Genomic DNA, 19,144 nt, shown 5'->3' on the forward strand with positions numbered 1-19,144 from the left:
GCGAAAACAAACTGGGGCCTCCTACGGGGCGGGGCGGGGGCGGACCCTCCGGAAGGTCGGGCTATGCGGTTGGCGGCGCTCCGAGACTGGCCTGCCAATCAACGCCTTCGGGGCGGGGACGGGCTCTCTCCGGGGATGGGGTGGGTCTATCTGTGGCTCAAAGTGGCTCGACAGTAGGCTGACAAAGAGACTTGTGCTGGAAAAAGAGGAGAACTGCGGGAGGTAGAGGAAAATTTTAAGTTTCTGGTTAGGGGAGAGGGCGTACGAGGTTGGGGACGCAGGGCATTTCAACAGCGGTTTCTGGAAATACCTCTGAAACTCCGCAAAAGATCGATTTGAATTTCATTGACAAATCTGTTTTTGAAAACTGCGATTAAAATAATTCAGGCACTCGGATGTGTTAAATTTGACCTCCATCACAGAGAAGTTGCAAATGGTTAATTTGAGGATTGGCGAAGTCAATCTTGGGCCAACTTCGGAGTAACGGTTTTTTGTTTTAATTTTTGTTGTTGTTATTGAATTTAAGTGTATCCTGAGACTGCAAAGCAAGTAGATTTTTAAAAAGTTGTTACCGTTCACAAATGACTTCTCTATAGGATCAAAATTACCTCACTACTTTACAATCAACCCAAATTGCAGAGGAAAAAAATAGATGCCACAGGTAATAAAGGGATTGTAACCTCCATCCATCTTCCTCATTTGTCTGTTCATTTATTCAACAAATCTTTATTTATATTTATTTTTTTTCCCCCCAAAGCCCCAGTAGATAGTTGTATGTCATAGCTGCACATCCTTCTAGTTGCTGTATGTGGGACGCGGCCTCAGCATGGCCAGAGAAGCGGTGCCTGGGTCCGCGCCTGGGATAGGAACCCCGGGCCGCCAGTAGCAGAGCGCGTGCACTTAACCGCTAAGCCACCAGGCAGGCCCTCAACAAATCTTTATTAAGCACTTACTTCCCACATGGGACTGTCTTTAATTGACTGTATAAGCTAATGTTATACTGTAAACCTGAAAATAAATTAACACCGATAAAACATCATTTTGTCTGTTTTATTTAGCAGGGGATCATTAAAGATTTTTAAAAAAGAAAAACTTTAAAAATTGCTTCCAAAAGTCTAGTGTGATGATTAACAGCATGGACTTTGGGGCCAAATAAACTTGGGATCACATCCCAGCTCTGACGCTTCCACGCATGTGTGACCTTAGCCTTCCCTCCTTAAGGCTCATTTTTCTTATTGGTATAATGGGGATTATAATCTTGAGCCCACAGAGTTGTTGTGGGGGTTAAAAGTAATATAGAATTCTGGGGTTGCTGGGGCAACTTAAATGTGTAAAATGCACTCCCATTTTACAGACATTCAGCAAATATTATTGAGCCCTTGCTAGGGGTAAGTGCTTGTCTCTGCTCTGGTGAAGAACGTGAGGCCCTGAGGTGAAGAGGTATGCTGATGCAGAAGGGACTGGGCTCAGGACATACAGCCCCCAGGCTCTCCCGTGAACAATAAGCTATTCCGTGTCCTCAGAGCGGTAAATGTGAGAAACACCACCACTCTGATGCTCTGGCCTCAGCAGCTGTGTCCAGGGCCCAATCAGTTTGGCTATCAGCCCACCCTTCTCCTCCAGCTCTGGGATAAAACAGCACAAAGCTCTTAAGCCCCTGGCCAGAGAGCAGATTCTGTCCCCACCCCCACCCCTACGCACACAGTCCACTCAATTCTGGGGAAGAGCAAGGACTTAGGGAGCAAAAACCAGGGGAAAGTAGGTCACAGCAGGAGGATGGTAATCCCCCTGATGGCTGGCCAGAGCAGTTGGGCCCCTGCTCCTGGCCACCCACTAAGAGTGGCTCTGAGAAGATTCTGGGGGTCTGGAGCCCCAGCACCATCATTCCCAACAGTATGCCCAGGGTGAGGGGGCTGCCCCAAGATGACACATCCTCTGCACTGGGGTCATTATCAGTCCAAGCTCTTGCTGACTGTAACACTTCCTTTGCTGGACTTAGAGATTCCATCTTTCATTCCACACACTCCCACAAGTGCACTCTTTATACCCAGCCCAACGTTGGGTGCTGGAGACACAAAGAGGACCCTTGGAGAGTCCACAGTGGAGAATTCTGACCCAGACCCAGACAGTAACAAGTCAGTGCTATCAGTATTGAGCGAGAAGAGAGCCCAGGAGCTATGTGGACCTGTAGGAGGCTTCAGATTCAGCTTGGAGTCAGGTTAGGGAACATTTCCTGGAGGAGGTGACACTGAACAAGAAGTAGGAGCTCACAAGGAGGAATGGAGGAAGGGTATTCTGAGCACAGAGAATAGATGTACAAAGACCCAGAGGAATAAGGCTGGCCTTCCCTTCTGGAAAATTCTGGTGGTCAAAGGCGGGCAGGTCTAGCAGAGTTTTTTTCCTGAACTTCCTTTCAGGTGATATGAGATGTGTAATGGTTGAGAGAGAGAAGTGGGAATAAAAGTAAAGGTGAATGAAGCACAGGAGCAAAGATAGGGCAGAGAGGGAGTTAACTGAGGCATCTGAGCTAACGGGAATGGGAGGGTGTTTGAGAAGCATGGATGAAGTAGGGCTCCTACACACGTGGGTCGAGGTCTCTGGAGCCTAAGCAAGGGTCCTATCAGGCCTCATTCTGTCTTGCCGGCAGCAGTCTCCCAGCATGGGCTTTAGTGTAAACCTGGCCTGCCTAGCTCTTGGACACCCATCCCTCCCTCCCTCCCAACTGATTCCTTTGGGCCGCTCTTGTAAAACCAATTCCAACTCAGCCCCACCTCTCCTCCACCACTTGTAAGTTTCACATCCTTATCTTCTATCACTCCCTACCATGCTCCTTCTCTGAAGCCTCCCCTGATTGGAGGGACCTACATGAGTAGGTAGATCACTCCTCTGTGCTACTACAGAGGAGAGCTGCAGGACTAGACTGAATAAAGGGTGGGCAGAGCTGGCTTATGCAGGGCCTTGTAGACACTGAGAACGAGCTTAACATCAGGATCAGTTTTTCAATTTAGAAAATGGAGAATAAAGTGGAAGAAGTGAGAGTAAAAGCCAATGAAGAGGCCATGGCAGTGCCCACACAAGTTATGGGGTGGTGGCTTGGAATAGGGTCCTGGCAGTGGTGGTAGAAGACTGATCAAAAGAGGATCTCCCCCTCTCTGAGGCCTCCTCTTTCCCTCAGGATTCTGCCCATGCTGATTCTTGCTCCTCCTCTCCTTCAGAATGAGCAGGGGCTCCTCACACCACACACTCATTCTGGAGCTTCCAGAACACCTTCTGGCATTGTTTTGACTTCATGCAGCACACCTCTTCTCAAAGAACAAGCTTGTGAAGAGCAGAGGCCAGAGGAACCCTCATTGTGACCCCAGTTTCTGCAGCTCCAGGTCACCTCAGGAACTTGAATATAGACTCCAATAGAAGCTCCCCACCTTCTGTTCCTTTTATTTATTTTATTTTATTTATTTATTTATTTTTTTGTGAGGAAGATCAGCCCTGAGCTAACATCCATGCCAATCCTCCTCTTTTTGCTGAGGAAGACCGGCTCTGAGCTAACATCTATTGCCAATCCTCCTCCTTTTTTTCCTTTTTCTCCCCATAGCCCCAGTAGGTAATTGTATGTCATAGTTGCACATCCTTCTAGTTGCTGTATGTGGGACGCGGCCTCAGCATGGCTGGACAAGCAGTGCATAGGTGCACACCTGGGATCTGAACCAGGGCTGCCAGCAGCAGAGCGCACGCACTTAACTGCTAAGCCACAGGGCAGGCCCCCCCACCTTCTATTCTTTTTGTTTTTGTTTTTGGTGAGGAAGATCGGCCCCGAGCTAACATCTGTTGCCAAACTTCCTCTTTTTTTGCTGAGGAAGAATGGCTCTGAGCTAACATCTGTGCCCATCTTCCTCCACTTTGTATGTGGGACACCACCACAGCATGGCTTGATAAGTGGTGTGTCGGTCCGCGCCTGGGATTTGAACCTGCGGACCCTGGGTCACCGAAGCGGAGCATGCGAATTTAACCACTATGCCACTGGGCCGGCCTGCTCCCCACCTTCTGGGACAGGCTTCCCTCAGATGGACCAGAACCCCAGAGAGGGAGAGGACAGAGCACTTAGTCTGAGCTGTGTCTTGAAGGCTAAGGTGGTAGTTCAGCAGAGGGAGGAGGAGGTGAGATGGTCAGGAGCCTGGAGGCTGGAACAACCTGGAGAACGGACTGGACAGGCTGGGGGAGGTGGTGGGGAATGATGCTCCACCACCTTACAGAGCCCCTATGGACCAAGATAGGAGGAGCAGGCAGGGCTAGGAGTGCTAGCCCTGGAGGACAGAGAAAAGCTGTACTTTCTGGCAGATCTCAGGTCACCACAGAGCTCTTGGAATCTGCACGCAGTGGAAAGCTCGGTGCCACCCCTGGGAAATGAGTGTTTGTAAGGAGAAAGATTGAGTCCCCTGTGGCGGACTTCGGCCCCTCCCATCCTGACTTGGGGATCAGCTTCTGGAGGCCTCCACCCCAGCCAAGTGGGCCGCAGCCGGAAGAAAGGAAGGAGCTTAGTACAAATATAAATACCTTTAATGAAAGCGCGTTGCGCTCTGCAGAGCCCCGACGTTAGCTGCTAGAGCAGGGCTGGAGGCAGCGGCGCTGCTACCCGACCGGTTGGCTAGGCCAGAGACCCCAGAAGGCAGGCGAGCGCCAGAGCGGCCGCCAATAGCGGGGGCGCGGGAGCCGGGGTGGGTGCGGGCGCTGTTGCCCGCAGCGTCTCCTGGTTGGTCTCGGGGCCCGCGCCACGCTCCTGGACACGCACAGGAGTGCCGCACAGAGCGTGCAAGTTATCCGGGTGCGGGGCCCGGCGAGCTTCTTGCTGTAGCGACTCCCACACAGCGGCTGCCTCCTCCGGACAGCCCGACAGGACTCCCGAGGCGCAGGTGTGGAAGTCATTCCAAGACCTGTTAAGGGCGTTAGGGTTAGGGGAATTAGGTGGGGCGAGGAGGCTTTGGAATGGTAAGGAAGAGGTTAAGGCCCTGAGGGCGGCGGGGGGGTCAGGCCGCTGCCCTGGCACCTGCAACCTGCCCCCTACCTGCAGACGGTTTCCAGCTCGCCTCCGCGGCCCATGCCGTCCCCTAAGCGGATGAGACACTCGGCGAAGCCCTGGTATATGGTGTCACAGCGGCCTGGGCCCGCTGTGGCTGCTGCCAGGGGAGATACAAGGACTGGGGGTGGGGATGGAGAATGGTTGACAGGATGAGCCGGTCCCACCCCCCAAACCCCAGGGGTTTGTTTACCTGGGTGCGCTCTGGGGACGTGACTCAGCATGAAAGGGGCACAATAATTCCCTTAATCCCAGGGAATTAAGGGGCATGTCTGGGGATCACCTGCCTTGGCCCCCTTCTAGGCAGGACCCCAACAGGATACATGCGGGGGTGGGGGGTGGGAGTGTCGCACCCCAGGGATCCGCTCTTTCTCCCAGCTCCTCGGTCCCCAGGTAGGGTGACGATGGTTCAAGCGAAGGAGTCAGGATATGCTGAAGGGGGGCAGGGTCTGGGGCCACACGGCCTCTGGCATCTCAAGTCTCTCTGCAGCCTGGACAAGCTTTGCTTGGCCTTCCCATCACGTTCCCAAAGACAGGTGTTTTTGGACGGATGAGGCAGGATAGAGGGGGTCAGGATCCAGGCCAGACCCTAACAGAGGACCTCGGGGATCCCACAGCTGATCTAGGAGTCCAGCCAGAGTCCATGTCTCCCTTTATCAAAATGGGGGCTGCAGAATTTCAGGGTGCTTCCACCACAACTAGGGCTCAGTTCATGCCCCTCACTTTCCATCCTGAAGTCACTGGGACACGTTATCCCCTCTCTGGAGCCCTCATACCTCCTCTCCACCCTGGCTCCCAGCGTTCAGAAAAGGTGTGCCCCAGCTCCCAGATATCCTATACCCAGGCTGGCGAGAGGGTATGCACTCTGGGCCAGGTCCAGCACGCCCGCACTCACCGAGTGGTGGCGGCGGCGGCAGCAGCAGCAGCAGCAGCAGCAACAGCCCCAGCGCACGGGGCGGTTGCTGGCGGTGGTGAAAGCAGCAGCAGTAGCAGCAGCGCATCATTCCCGGCTGGGAGCCTAGTGCCAAAGCCAGCAGCTTGGAGCTAGCCCTTCAGCCCAACTCCCGGAAGGAGGGACTGTGATTGGATGGGAGCCGGAGGCGGGGCTCCAAAGCAAGCCGTCGGCCCCGCCCCCAGTACCCAGATTGGCAAGAGAGCGGAACGAACCCCCAGGGGAGAGGAGCCCAGGGCACAGAGCAATGACGAGCTGACCCCCAGGGCCCTCGCCCCGGAAGATGGGGAGGGGAGATCTGGGAGGGCAGTTGTGCAGATGAGGGGCGGTGTCCAGGCTGCTGGGGTAGGTTGGCCTAGACAGAGCTCCACACAAGGAGAAGAGAGGAGACAGGGAACAGAGGGCAGTTAAAGACACACCAAAGACACACCAAAAGCACACACTCCATTTTATTCCAAAAGCATTTAATTGAATTTCTCAATGTTTTTCAAAAACAAAAAGATCCAAATTGGAGGTAAAAAGGAACATGGAAAATTCAACTCAAGTGGTGTCACGATCTCGGGGTCATGCTCCAGGCATGGCAGAACCCAAGAAGGCACAATACCCACCCTGGGCCCAGCCTAAACCTGCTGGCTACCACAACCTGTAGACCACAGCCAGTGCTGCCCCCCTCAAATACCCCAGAGGTGGGAGCCTGAGCAGGTAAAGGGCAGGCATGACCCTGCTTTGGCCTAGGCCTGTCTACTGGCCTTCAGTGCCATCCCACCTCTGGGCAAGGCAGGCTTAGCTAAGGGAGGCTGGGGGTCACAAGGCCATGCAGCATGAGGCTGAGACGCCGGGCCGCTTTGCCAAGTGAGTTGTGTGGCTCGGCCTGCAGGAACTGGAAGAGCTTCTGGCGCACCTGGGCCATGACGGAGCCCATGTGGTCCCGAGTGATGGGGTCACTGTGGTCCAGGTGCATCACAGCCTCTTCCAGGTAGCTGCCGGTGGAGGAAAGGGACAGGCTATAGGTGGGCTCCAGCAGACGGGAGCGCCCCCTGGTGGCACTGAGGCCCAGAGGGACAAGTGAGGCCTCTAAGCCTAAGATGGAGGGTGCAGAGGGGATTGGTGGAGAAAATTAGGGAGGGGAGTCAGGCAGCAGTAGGAGTTTCTGCTTTGAACTGCTCCCGGACTTTCACCTCATCCTATCTCCTGGTCCCAGACTGCGCCTACTTACCTTAGCTTGAGGTCAGTTCGAGTGCCAAGGTCAGAGGCCAGCTGCTGGATGAGAGAAAGGAGCACGGGCTGGGAGAGTGGGCAGGGTGGCTGCCCAAAAACCTGGCCTGGGTCCACAGTTTCACACACATACAGCACTAGGTTCAGGTCAGCAGCTGTCAGAGCCTGGGTAGAGAACAGTATTTATAGCTAATGTTAGGATAGAATGCGTGCTTGTCTGGCTGTGTGGCCTGGGAGGGGATAACCATAGAGTAGGGTACTGAGGTCTCCAGAGGGGGATGCTTAGAGGCCAAGAGAGAGCACTGTAGGGCTGTGTTGTTACTCTAGAGGATCAGGAAATGTTTGCTGAGAAGGGTGGTCATGAAGCAAGGCGGGGGAGGGTGAGGTAGGAAGAAAGGGATCCAGGGTCCAGGCAGAGGGAAAAGCAGGGGAAATGGCCTGGAAGCGAAAGAGGACCAAGAACAGTCCACTGGGGCCAGACCGCCCAGAGCCTGATGGGTAGATTGGAAGGTACCCATGTAGAACAGTATGTGGGCCTTGTCAGGAGACACTGACCCTTACCTGGACCTAATGCCTCTCGTACCTGCTGGAAGGCCTGATTGAGGTGGCCCTGCTGCAGCAGCTGCAGGATATGGGCTTGCTGGGCCTGGCAGTCGAGGTGGGCAGCAGGGACAGGTGTGCCAGCAGCTGAGCGCATGGCCTGCATGATGCTAGAGGTGACGGCAGCCTGCTGCTCCTTGAGTGCCACACTCACCTCACCCTTCACAATGCGTTGTACTTGTGCTAAAATTGACTCCTGCAGGCTACAAAGGGAAGTGAGGGAGATAATGTAAACAGAGCCTGGTCTGGCCCTTTCCAAACCCACCACCTTGCCCAGTGCCCTGCTCACATACCTGCCCACAGCCACGTGCAGCTGGTGCTGCACCTCAACCCGAACGCTGCTGGACACCGTGGCCGCCATCTGCTCAGTGGCACCCTGCAGTGTGCTGACTAGGCCCCGCAGCTGAGCCAATACAGGCTCCCGTGCCTCCTGCTCTCGTGCCTTTCGGCTCTTCATATGGCTCTCTAGCTGCTGCAAGTCTGAGATGTGACCATGGGGGCTATGAGAGGGATGGTGAGGAAGAAGGGGACAGCCCCTCTCACCTTCGGGCATATGACTCCACTCACATTCCTGTGTGCCCAGTCGGAAGCTATCATTGATCTGCTGGAACATGGCCTGGCAGCTCTTCTCAAAGGCAGGCAGCACCACACTCTGGAAGGCTTCACGGTAGGCGGCCTGCATTGGCCCCTGTAACGTGTCTGCAGCTGCTCGAGCGATGGCATCTGTCAAGTTCTGGGGGTAAAGGGAGGGGCCAAGTTGAAAGCCTGAGCCCAAGCTGCCCTGACCAGGCCCACCAACCACCAACCTCCCTCATCTTGGACCCTACGGCACCTTGGACTTTAGCAGCTTGGAGATATTCTCTTTCATGCTACCCTCCACGGCTGTGAGCTTGGTGGCCACTGAGTTGCTCAGCTGGCCTGCCACAGGCTCCAGACTCCTAGAGACACCTGGGGCAGGTGAGGAGGGAGAGGTGGAGCCATGAGAGGAAACTTGACAGGTAGTGGGCGCCACTCCCACCTGGTCCTCCCGGAAGAAGTCTCCATGCAAAACTCACATGGAGGCACCGTCTTCTTGATCTCGTCTCGTATGCTCCGCTCCAACCGCCCAGCCATAGCTGAAGATAGTGCCTGGGACAGCTGTTGCGTCAGCTGCTCCTGCAGCTGCCCACCCCGCTGCTGCCCCTCGGCTAGTGCCCGCTCCAGCCGCCGCTCTGCATTGTAGCTAAGGAATAGGCCTGGAAGAGGTCCCATATCCCTTCCTGGGCCAAGAATGCTATGGCTGCCCCTAGCCCTATGCCATACTGTGCCACCACCCACAAGGATACGCTCCTGCTCATGTCGTGTCTCTAGGGCACGTTCTACGTGGCCCATGACAGTGCTCTGCAGGCCTTCAAGTTGGGTGCACAGACGCTGCAGCAGCTCTTCTTGGCTGTGCCGCAGCTCAGCCAGCTCTCTCTGCTGTTGCCAAATTAGTGCTGGCCAGTCCTCAGGAAGCTCTGCCATCTGCCAGTAGCGCCAACGGTCACACGATGCCTGTTCCACCCATCCTCACACACGAGACCAGGGAATGGCCTACAGCCCTTCCCCACCCTCACAGGGAGGAGTCCCACAAGTAGAAAGGTTGTTTCCTCACTTACCTGGTGCTCCATGAGCAGAGATCCCACGGCCAAATCCCTGCCATAGGCGAGAAGCACCTCAGGCCATGTCAGGCAGGCAGTCTGGGAACCACCCCACCCCCTGGCCCCAGAAACCCCCTACCCATCATCCTTCTTGCCCTTCCTCTTGAGCTTGGGTGAGGTTCGAGGGGATCCCTTGGTCTTCCAGTCCTTGGCCGGCAGCCGTGGAGTGGGAACTTTGGTACCAAAGCCCCCTGCAGCAGAGGCAAGGCTGGCTACCTCATCATCATGGTCACTGTGGGAAGGGGAGGTAGAAGGATAAGCGCCTACCCACTTGCTACCCATCTACCCTCGTGAGAAAATGGTGTGGGGTGGTGCCCACCTTTGCTCAGCACTGGCGTCCTGGCTGTCATGTTGCTGCAGCAGGTGATAAGGTGGTCGGTGGAAGGTCAGGCTCTTGTGCTTTTCCTGGAGGCCATTCCTGGGGCTGGGGAGACAGGCTAACTTATCAGTGGATGACTCTATCTGAAGCCCCTCCCATCAGCACACTTTTCCCCTCCCAAGTTCCTCACCTCTCTGCCAGGCTGCTGCAGGTCTCACGAGTAATGTCTGGTGCCGTAGGCCAGACCTGACTGTCAGAGGCTGTGGCCTCCTGGGTCAAGGCCACCTCCAGGAGGGAAGGGGTACTATGCCGATCCCCATCCCCAGGGCCTCCATCTAGGCCAAGCTGGGGGCCAAGCTCAGGCCCTGGTCGGGGCCGTGGGGACAGTAGATGTAGCGCTGAGGCAGCTGAAGCCATACTGTCTGGCTCAAGGCCCTCAGGAGCAGAGGAGCCAAAGCCACGGGACAGGGCCTCAGATGCAATCTCAGGGATGTCCTGGGATAGGGCAGTGGAAGCTGAGGAGATAACATCCGGGGAGCGAGTGCGGCTAGGGGAAGCCTGGGGTAGCCCCAGGGGCTCCACTTCCTGCAGCTCCAGGGATAGTGCAGAGGCAGCAGTAGGCACCTGAAGTGGGCCAAAGATGGGAACTTAGGTAGTAGGAAAGGGTAGGGGAAGCACAGAGACAAGGCACTGGTATTTGTAGTGATGAGAAATGGGACAGTGGGGAAGAGGGATGCAAGTCAAAAATGGCCACAGCCCAGGAGGAGAGGAGGTGGGGATGGAAAGGCTGAGAAGCTGCCCTCCAGGAAATATGGGAGGCTGAGATGACCTCAAGGGAAACATGGACCACCTGAGGCAGAGCAGGACCAGCAGACAGGGTGCTACGGAAGGAGACTGCCGCCAACCTTCCCACTGCCATACACCTGCTACTCTGTAGTTCACACACACCTATACACGCACCTGCCCAGGCCCCTTGGGAGTCAATTTGTCAGCTGGACCTGGGAGCAGGCTGGGTAGGAGGCTGCGTGGGCTTGCCTGCAGGCTACTGCTACTGCTCATTGTCAGACTGCCATCCAGCTGCAGCTTGGGGCTCAAGGTCAGCTCCTCAGGTGGCCTGGTGGCAGGAAGGCTGAGGAGTAAGCAGCCAGAGCTTGGCATCACTTGGCACCAGCCTCTGCCAACCCCCAACTCTGACTCTCATTTCACCTGGGCAAGGAGGGGTCCACAGCCGAGGTACTGCTCATGGCAGACACAGCTGTAAGAGAGGAGCTGCTGCTGCTGCTGTTGCTGCTGCTGCTGCTGCTACTGGGGGATGCAGTGATCTAGGGAGATGCAGAGAATGAGGGCTTTGGCCTGTGGTTGGGGCATTCTCAGGTCCCCCTACCCTGAGTCCCACACCCCTCCCCCAGCACACCTGCTGCAGAGAGGCGCTAGGTGTCATGAAGGCGTCAGGTGTCATTAGCTTGGGCTTGGTCTCACTGCTTAGACTGAGGAAGTCGGCAGGTGCAGGCAGCTCCACGATGCGTCGGAGGTCAGGCTGGGAGCCGTGAGCAGCTGACCCCAGGCCCTCGGAGCCCAGTTCAGGCCGAGACTCTCCAAATGCTGTGGGGGGAAAGCTGACACTTGAGTCACATTTCAGACCTCGGTCAGTCTAACCTGCTTCTTTCTCACTCCTCACTCACCAAAGTCTTCATGGGCAGTGTGGGTGGGGAGTGGGGCAACCACATCAGGGTTCAGCTGTGGCTGGAAGCGGATCTGCACATCTTGCAGTGCCCTACAAGAAGAGAAGGGGAGAATAGGAGAGGGCTCCAAGGGGCTAGAGTCAGTACAGTGGGGAGGGGCACAGACAGGGCACAGGTGGGTCTCCCCAACACACTCACTTAGTATGCACACAAAAGAGCTTGATGAGCACACCGGCTGCAGACTCCATGGCACCAGCTCCGTGGGTCCCATCTGCAAGGATAGTGTGGACAACTAAGCCCCTGGCCCTCTGTGCCTCGGCACTCCCCAACATACCAACATATATCCCCAAACCTGAGCAGCTCACCAGCCCCTAGGCTGTCATTCTCTTCCTCAGCAGGCAGCACCTCAGTGTGCCGCAGCCGGCAGCGACTCACAACCTGGATACCGAAGCTCAGCACAGGGTGGGTGAGAAGGAACTCAGAGATGGAGCTGAAGCAGGCACGGCCCTCCTCCTGGTTCTGTAGCAGCTCCATCACGTAGAGGACCTGCACAGGCAGTGCATTCATAGCTGAGCTCAGCTGTGAGAGCTGTGGATGTGCCACACATCTCTGCCCTCCCTGATGATACCAGCTCTGCTCAGGGTGTCCCCACTGCAGCCTACCTTCCGTTGTACATCGCTGAGAATCAAGTATTCTGCTGACAGGTCCAGGCAAACCTTGAGGCTGGGGGGCACACTCACTGAGTTGAAGATATCTGGGGAGAAGCTGGGGGCCACAAGGCAGGATGAATGAGACTGAGAGGGTGGAAAGAACCAACAACCCCAACCTTGCCACCCTTGCCCAGCCCCCTAGCCGCTGCTTACCGAATGGTCTGCAGGCAGGTCCAGGACACCGTGCACCACATCTTTAGCTCCCGATTCTGGTCAGCGCCAGTAATGAGGAACCTCCAGAAAGGGACTCTGCAAAGCAATAAGGCACTGAGTGGCTGGCTGGGCCCCCTGCTGGGAGCCCAAGATCCAGCCCACCACCCACCTGCCTGCCCACTCACTCACTCAGGGTCCTGTTTCTTGTGGTTGTCACAGAACAGGAGGCAGGAGAGGGGTCGCCCATCATGTGGCTTCCACTCATGCAGACACCTGCAGGCAAGCAGATGAGGGGCCTGAGTGGGTGATCTGGTTTCCTACCTGGGGGGGTCCCAGACCCCTCAGGCCCTGGCTTACCTTGGCTCATCCTGGCCCTCAATGTAGATCTGCCAGAACTTGACAAAGCCATCATGGCTTGCGGTAGCCAGGACAGTCCCATCAGGGGAGAGTGCTCCTTCACTTAGACGCTGGGAAGAACCCAAAGAGCCCTGCTTTGCCACCTGACTAGAGGTAGGAGCAAGCCCTTCTCAGATGAGGATGGTAGTGAGCTGGGATGACCCACAGTGAAGCCACATATTTGTGTGAAAGAATGAATGAATGGGGGGGGTCATAGAGAAGACCAGACCCGTGGGGTGCAGCCTGGTTAGGTGTGAGCTCCACAGGTGAGGGTCACTTTGTGCTCAGAGTCCCCACGGGCAGAGTGCCAGTAAAGATGCCTCGGCAGCTGTGGGTACAGGGAACAGATGTGGGACATAGGAAGTGGGGAAGGCAGGGGAGGCAGTCAGCTGCGGGCTTACTGTGCTGTGGCCTTTTACTACGATGAAGCCCTGCTTGATTTGGCTGACATCCACAGGCCAGGTGCTGTGATTGGAGCGCAGCATGTCCAGGTCCCAGACCTCAGCCTGGAGGGTACAGGGAGGTGAGTGTTCAGCCCATGCCCACACCATGATTATTCTGTCCCCTCCTCTCCCCCCAGGCCCAGCCCCCTCACCCGGTCCTCATGCAACAAGGCCACCGTTGGGCTGCCCTCCTCACAGCAGTCCTCACTCTCCTCAAGGATGAAGGGGCACCAGATAATCCTGCGGAAGTGGTTCAGTGGCGTGCCCTCTGGCTGCCGGATATGAACTAAGATCTCTTCTCTGAGCAGGGTGTTAAGGGCTAGATAGGTGAATGATGAGGTGTGTCTGGCAGCGTTAGTTCCACCCACCTTTCTTCAGTCCCCCATCCCACCCTAGGGGAAAGGATACTGAATTTTGCCATTAACCAGAGCCAAGCGCCACACAAACAGGTTGCCTGCCTCATCCAGGCAGGCCAGCTGTGGGGAGTTGAGGTGTGCAAAGGCGAGATCAGCCACGCTGCCTGTAAAGCCCTTGAGCAGGGTCCGCTCTGAAGTGCTGACGCTGATCACCCGCACCATCGCTGAGCCATTGTTGGCAGCTGGAATCAGGTGAGCGGTAGGTCATGAGTGAGTATCCAGGCCCAGGCAGCAGCAGAGAAGCCCTGCCCTTGCCTGTATGACACCACCATAGTTTCAAGCTCAGTTTTCCCACTTGGCCTCCCAAGGCTTGGCAGAGTTAAGGACAGCACAGATAAGCCTTCCATCGTACCCGATAAGATCTGAGTGGCCTGACACTGGATCTGCATCTCTGGGGCTTCTAGCAGAACATCTCCCTCCTCCCTCCTGCCCTACTCACCCCGAATGGCATAGGCCAAGAAGGAGTTGGACACAGCGATCAGGTTACCATAGTAGTATTTCTGCTCCCAGTCATACTTGGCGACAGGCTGGATTTTCACCTGAGAACCAAGGGTGAGGAAGGTCATAGAAGCTGAGGGCTGGGACAGCTTTCCTGGAGCCTAGGTGGTCCCCAGCATCCCTGGGGACAGGAGAGGCCACATGTGTGAGCCCAGTTACCCATTCACAACTCTTGGGACCAGATTCCCACCGAGACTTGGCAGCCAACCCTGGCTTCCTGAGACTGAGGCATGCTACCTGTCTATCAAATGGTCCCCATAGGAACTGGCAGCATGGGAGGGGAGAGGGAGAGGCTGAGTGTGCCCCCATCCACCATACACGCCACAACATCCTGGTGCCCACCTTGTTGCTCCCCCGTGCCTTGCTTGAGATGCTAGAGTCACTGCTGGCCACAATCTCCACCTCCTTGGCCAAAATCCCGATGCAGGTGGAGCTGTCGTCTCCTGAGAGGCAGCTGCAGGCAGAGGTGCACAAGCTTGACTCTTGTTCACCCAAAGTCTCAATACGCAGGGTTGGGAGGAGGAGAGAATATAGCTACTCTGGTGAAAGTGTCATGTCCTAGATGCCTAGCTCTGCCTGGTCCATTGGTCCCCAAACCCACAGCTCCCCTTGCTAACCTCCTTCCTGTGAATAGGCCTACTTCCATGCTAAACCAGGAGCCCAAACTTCAGATCCAGGCCAAACACTTGGGCATGTCCTTGCCCCTCAACCTAGTGCAAACTCAATGTGGTTAAATGCTCCACCCCCTGTCATCTAGTGGGGAAGCAGCAGAGGCCTCTCTCTCCCCCATCTCATGCCTTCAGCTAGCAGATGCCCCAAAGACCCCATCATCATCACTGCCATCTCCCAGACACTCACATGACCTGCTTTTCCTGCAGATTAATAGGTGGCATGGCCCGGAGACTAGGCTTGTTTGTTGAAGTACCATCACCTGAGCAGAGGGGGTCTGGGACCAGGAGCCCGTTGAGATCCCCATTGTAGGCATTAGATGGCCGCTGGCTCTCTGCACTGGGGCCTGGGGACAGAAAGGGCCACTCTGATGAGGTTGTTCCACCTGCCCACTGGCCTGTCCTGCAGAGCTTCATTCAAGAACCATGGGGTGCTCTAGGAACACTCAACTGAGGAGAAGGGTCCTTTGTTCATCTCTCCAGAAACACTAATGGTGAACCCAGTTTATGCCAGGACGAAGGATGAGCATAAGGCTCTTCTACCTGTGGGAGGGGGACAAGCCATCAAAAACCCTCTGACACCAATGAATACTCAGGCCCAGGTCAGCACAGAGGAACTCTGTGGGAGGGCATGGGAAGGATCAGGACAGACTTCAAGGGGGAGCCAGTGTGGCTGGAACACACAAACATGGGAAGGATGGAGGGGAAACAAGGCTGCAGAGGTCTCAGGTATGGTGCTGGGGTGCTTAGATTCTCCCTGTGGCAGTGAGAGCCACAAAAGAATTTTAAATGAGAAGGTGATGTGGTCTGCTATGGTCAGAGGACTGACTGCTTTAAGCCAGCATGCAGGATAGTTGAGAATCTGGGCGAGAGATACCAGGGCCTAGACCAAGGTGGCAGGGGTTGGAGAAAAGAGGATGGACTCCTAAGGAGTCAAAGGACACTGATAAGATGTGGAAGTAAGAAAGGAAGGAGCCTACCCCACACAGAAATGGCTCAGAAGAAGCAACCTTGGGCAGGTAAACTTAGGAGAAATGGACATGAAGGAGATGGACAAAGAAGAGAGAAACGAAGAGGAGGAGTTGGGGTAGGGGGTGGAGCCCGGGAACACCACTTCAGTTGTTTGCCATCAGCTGACTTTCAAGCACCCTCACAGGCTCAGACACCACTCCAAAACTCCCAGGTGGCGAGGAGACTAGGGATCCAGGAACATGGCAAGTTTCTAGTCACATAACAGTCTGGGGTCTGACATGGTCCTCCAGTGAGAGGAGACAAGTAAGAACTACTTGGCAAACAGGAGAATCAAGTACCAATCAATAAACAAGGAGTTAAAAGGAAAGCCTCCAGGCCGCTTCGCCCACTCTCCCTCCCAGGCAGGCTACCACAAGGACAAACAAACAAGCTGCACAAGTTGGCCATGTCAGGCTCTACCAAACCTTAGTGGAGTCTAGTCTGCAGAGCAGCTGATGACCATGAGAGGCCCAAGCCAAGCTCCTCAGTAAAGGGACCACACACTCCAGGCCTGGGGCAAAGGGCTCAGTAGTTTCAGGCAGCAGATCAATTCTCTCAGGGAGTAGGGAGTAGCTAAACCCACCCTGAGTGAGCACCAGTGCCTGCTTCCAAAAGCAGCCAGTTTGGGCCTCCCAGCAGGTTTAAGAGCAGGGTCTGAGGAAATACCACTTCTCAGCTCTGGCCACTGCACACCCCCACCACCATCACCAGCCAATCTTCCAACCACTTCAACTTTTCACTGGTCCCTGAACCTGCCAGGAAACTTTGGTACCTTCACACGTGCTATTTCCTCTTTGTAGAATGCCTTTCCTGACACCCAAGCTGCCAATCATATTATAAGACCTAGCCTAAACATTGTCTCCTCTCTCTCTGATCTGTTCTCAGGCACTCTCCAGACCCCACCCCACCACAATACCAAAACACCCCTCTCTTTCAGTGACAACAGCACTACATGACAACCTCCTTAGTTCTCTGTGTCCTGGGGGCTCTTTGAGGGCAGGAACAGCTCTGAGGTATCACTGCAAGCCCAAGTAAAATTTAAATGAATGGAAATAAACTAGGGCTTGCAGATGTTTGTAGCTTAATCCAGTCAGGGTTGTGCAGTCTGTGATTTGCCTTAATCCCACAAAGATCATGGAATTGGGGCTGGTCACATTCCTCCTGAAAATCAATTTCAGAACAGTAGTCCTGGAATCTGCATTCCAGAAGGAAGGGCAAGTTGCAGAAGGGGATCTACGGCTCCTCAGCACAGTGCCTAGGTCTAGACCCAGAACTTGGCATACAGAGCCCAGACTAGGCCTCTGAACTATACGGCAAAAGGGTAGGGAACCCGGGCCAGTCTCAGGAATACTAGAGACCTTGGGGCCAGGACACCAGGGGAGCCCTGCGGATTCAGAGAAGGAGCCTCACCTTCAGCCAAGACGCTGAAGGACGAGGCAGAATGGCCTGGCTCCGGGATGAGAAGGGATCGCACCTGGGGATCTACGCCCTTCGGGGAGCACACTCAGGGATTTACTGCTTCCACCCTCGTCTGCCCTCGCTAACCGAGAGGATGCAGAGCCAGTCCTGAGGGATCTGCGGGCCCTGAGGACTCCCAGGCCTGCGCCGCCCTCCTGCCCGCTCGCCGAGGGCCCACCCTCGTTGTCTTGTCTCACCCCCAGCGGGCCGGTCCAGCTTGAGGATGTCCCGCAGGTGCTGCGTGGCGTCCTCGATGTCGATGCTTGCACAGGAGGAGGCCATGGGCCCAGCCGCGGGTACCCCGTCTGCGGCGCGTTCGTTTCCCTGTCGCCGCGCACCGTCCAGCCGCGCACAGCCCCGCCGGGGCCAGACAACCGAACGCCGGTCACTACACTCGTTCCACCCGTGACCCACAAACCGCCGTCTGCGCCGCGTCCCTGAGCCCCGCCAACCCCACCAACCGCCTCCACTTCCGGCCCGTCCGACCTCGGCTCCCGGAACCTGCGCGGGACGTAGAAGAAAGGTTCCGGACTGGGGGCGGATGCCTCTCCCCTCCCAGAGCCCGTCCCCCTTGGCGGCCCAGGCCCAATGCCGACAGGGTCGGAGGGAGTTCCGCAGGGCTGAGGCAGAGTAAACGTCCACATAAGCGCCCCCCAAAGCCTTACTCGCCTCAGGTTATCCCACCCGGTCCATGTCCAGTCCCAGAGCATGGACTCATAATGGGCCTAGGATGGGGTCAACTCAGGCACCCAGGCTGCAGTCCCTCAGACCCCCCAGGAACAAGATGAATTGGCAGAAGCCTTGATTTCCCCTTTGGGAAGTGGGTCAGTATAACCCAAGGCCTGAGGGGACCGACAAAGGCATAAGGCCCAGGAATTGCAAGGGCAGGGGAGATGGTCCCGCCAAAAACATCACGTTGTTCCCTAACGTCCCCCAGCATCCCTTTGCACGGCCTGGCACTCTCAGGCAGGAAGAAAGAAACCATAGATTACAAACACCTCTTTATTGCAGACATTTCAGGCACAGGTACATGGAAGAAGCTGTATTGCAGATTTTATACAGGGTGGTGTAAGAGGCAGAAGGCATCTACCTCTCTCCCTGACCCCTAACCCCCAAATACACAGCAGCCCAGAAATCAGTCCCATTAAAATCTCCTGAGTATGCCGTCTTCTCAAACAACACATCATCCAGCCCTGTGCCCAGCGTAACCAGGCAATCTGTGGGGGTCTGAAGTCCTTGGCCTCCATCCATAGTGCAGGAGGGAAGGTGGGAGTACAGAAGGTCAGGTACAGCTGTGGTGCCCTCACCAATCCTAAAACCCCTAACAGGGCACCAGCCCAAGTCCTGGGTTTGGCTCTAGCCTGTGGTTGCTACCTTGCCACCAGGTTTACACCAGAGGTCTCAGGGCCAAAGGGCTAGATTCGCACTATGCAATGCCTGTCTCCAAAACTGAGGAGCAGAAACTGCCCCAATAGCTAAGACTTCCTGGGATTTGAAGACAGTGTGAAGGTGTGTGTGTGGTGAGGGAGGGAATAGAAAGAGGAGGCCTAGAGATGCCTTGCAAAGGTCTGAGGGGTGAGAAGTCCTAGAGCACGAATCCCTCAAACTCAGACTCAGACTGCCTTCTTTCATAGCTCTAAATCTATATTCCAATCCAACCAGGCCTGGCTCTGTCAGCATTGGAGGCTGGCTGTTCTGGGCACTCGCCTTTGCGCAATGATTTCTGAAGCAGGTGGTACAGGATCTGAGCTGCCTTCTGCTTGGCTTGGGGTTTGTGGGGCACCCTGGATGTAACCCTGACCCTTCTGGGGATAGAACAGGCCCCTCTCCCTCAAACCTCTGCTCATACTTCTTCTTGCTGAGCCCTTAGTCC

General features: G+C 55.7%; 2 protein-coding genes across 5 annotated transcripts; both read right to left on the reverse strand.

Moving 5' to 3' along the window:
- Positions 1 to 4,536: 4,536 nt before the first annotated feature.
- NRN1L (neuritin 1 like) lies at positions 4,537 to 6,190 on the reverse strand. 2 transcript variants are annotated; one of them, XM_087420086.1, is made up of 3 exons: positions 5,967 to 6,190; positions 5,060 to 5,171; positions 4,537 to 4,928 (listed from the first exon to the last, which is right to left on the reverse strand). In XM_087420086.1, the coding sequence occupies exons 1-3, from the start codon at positions 6,073 to 6,075 to the stop codon at positions 4,643 to 4,645; spliced, it is 507 nt and encodes a 168-aa protein (XP_087276212.1). In that variant the 5' UTR covers positions 6,076 to 6,190; the 3' UTR covers positions 4,537 to 4,642. The 2 variants fall into 2 exon arrangements, with proteins under 2 accessions (XP_087276212.1, XP_014644076.2); XM_014788590.2 differs by having other exon boundaries at positions 5,060 to 5,192.
- Positions 6,191 to 6,456: 266 nt separating this feature from the next.
- EDC4 (enhancer of mRNA decapping 4) lies at positions 6,457 to 17,747 on the reverse strand. Of its 3 annotated transcripts, none has more exons than XM_004431744.3 (29): positions 17,469 to 17,746; positions 14,993 to 15,149; positions 14,477 to 14,588; positions 14,076 to 14,175; positions 13,629 to 13,818; positions 13,373 to 13,520; positions 13,179 to 13,283; positions 12,739 to 12,848; positions 12,571 to 12,654; positions 12,382 to 12,477; positions 12,181 to 12,283; positions 11,884 to 12,064; positions 11,717 to 11,789; positions 11,519 to 11,610; positions 11,251 to 11,438; positions 11,043 to 11,158; positions 10,797 to 10,950; positions 10,027 to 10,460; positions 9,837 to 9,941; positions 9,597 to 9,749; positions 9,476 to 9,512; positions 9,164 to 9,341; positions 8,894 to 9,049; positions 8,671 to 8,786; positions 8,406 to 8,571; positions 8,132 to 8,318; positions 7,822 to 8,041; positions 7,240 to 7,403; positions 6,457 to 7,003 (listed from the first exon to the last, which is right to left on the reverse strand). In XM_004431744.3, the coding sequence occupies exons 1-29, from the start codon at positions 17,551 to 17,553 to the stop codon at positions 6,811 to 6,813; spliced, it is 4,203 nt and encodes a 1,400-aa protein (XP_004431801.1). In that variant the 5' UTR covers positions 17,554 to 17,746; the 3' UTR covers positions 6,457 to 6,810. The 3 variants fall into 3 exon arrangements, with proteins under 3 accessions (XP_004431801.1, XP_014643978.1, XP_087276204.1); XM_014788492.2 differs by having other exon boundaries at positions 10,797 to 10,965; XM_087420078.1 differs by having other exon boundaries at positions 8,894 to 9,341; positions 17,469 to 17,747.
- Positions 17,748 to 19,144: the final 1,397 nt, after the last annotated feature.

The sequence above is a fragment of the Ceratotherium simum genome, chromosome 30, assembly GCF_057802395.1.
Source record: "Ceratotherium simum simum isolate JZ-2026a chromosome 30, ASM5780239v1, whole genome shotgun sequence".
In the NCBI taxonomy this organism is placed as follows: Eukaryota; Metazoa; Chordata; class Mammalia; order Perissodactyla; family Rhinocerotidae; genus Ceratotherium; species Ceratotherium simum.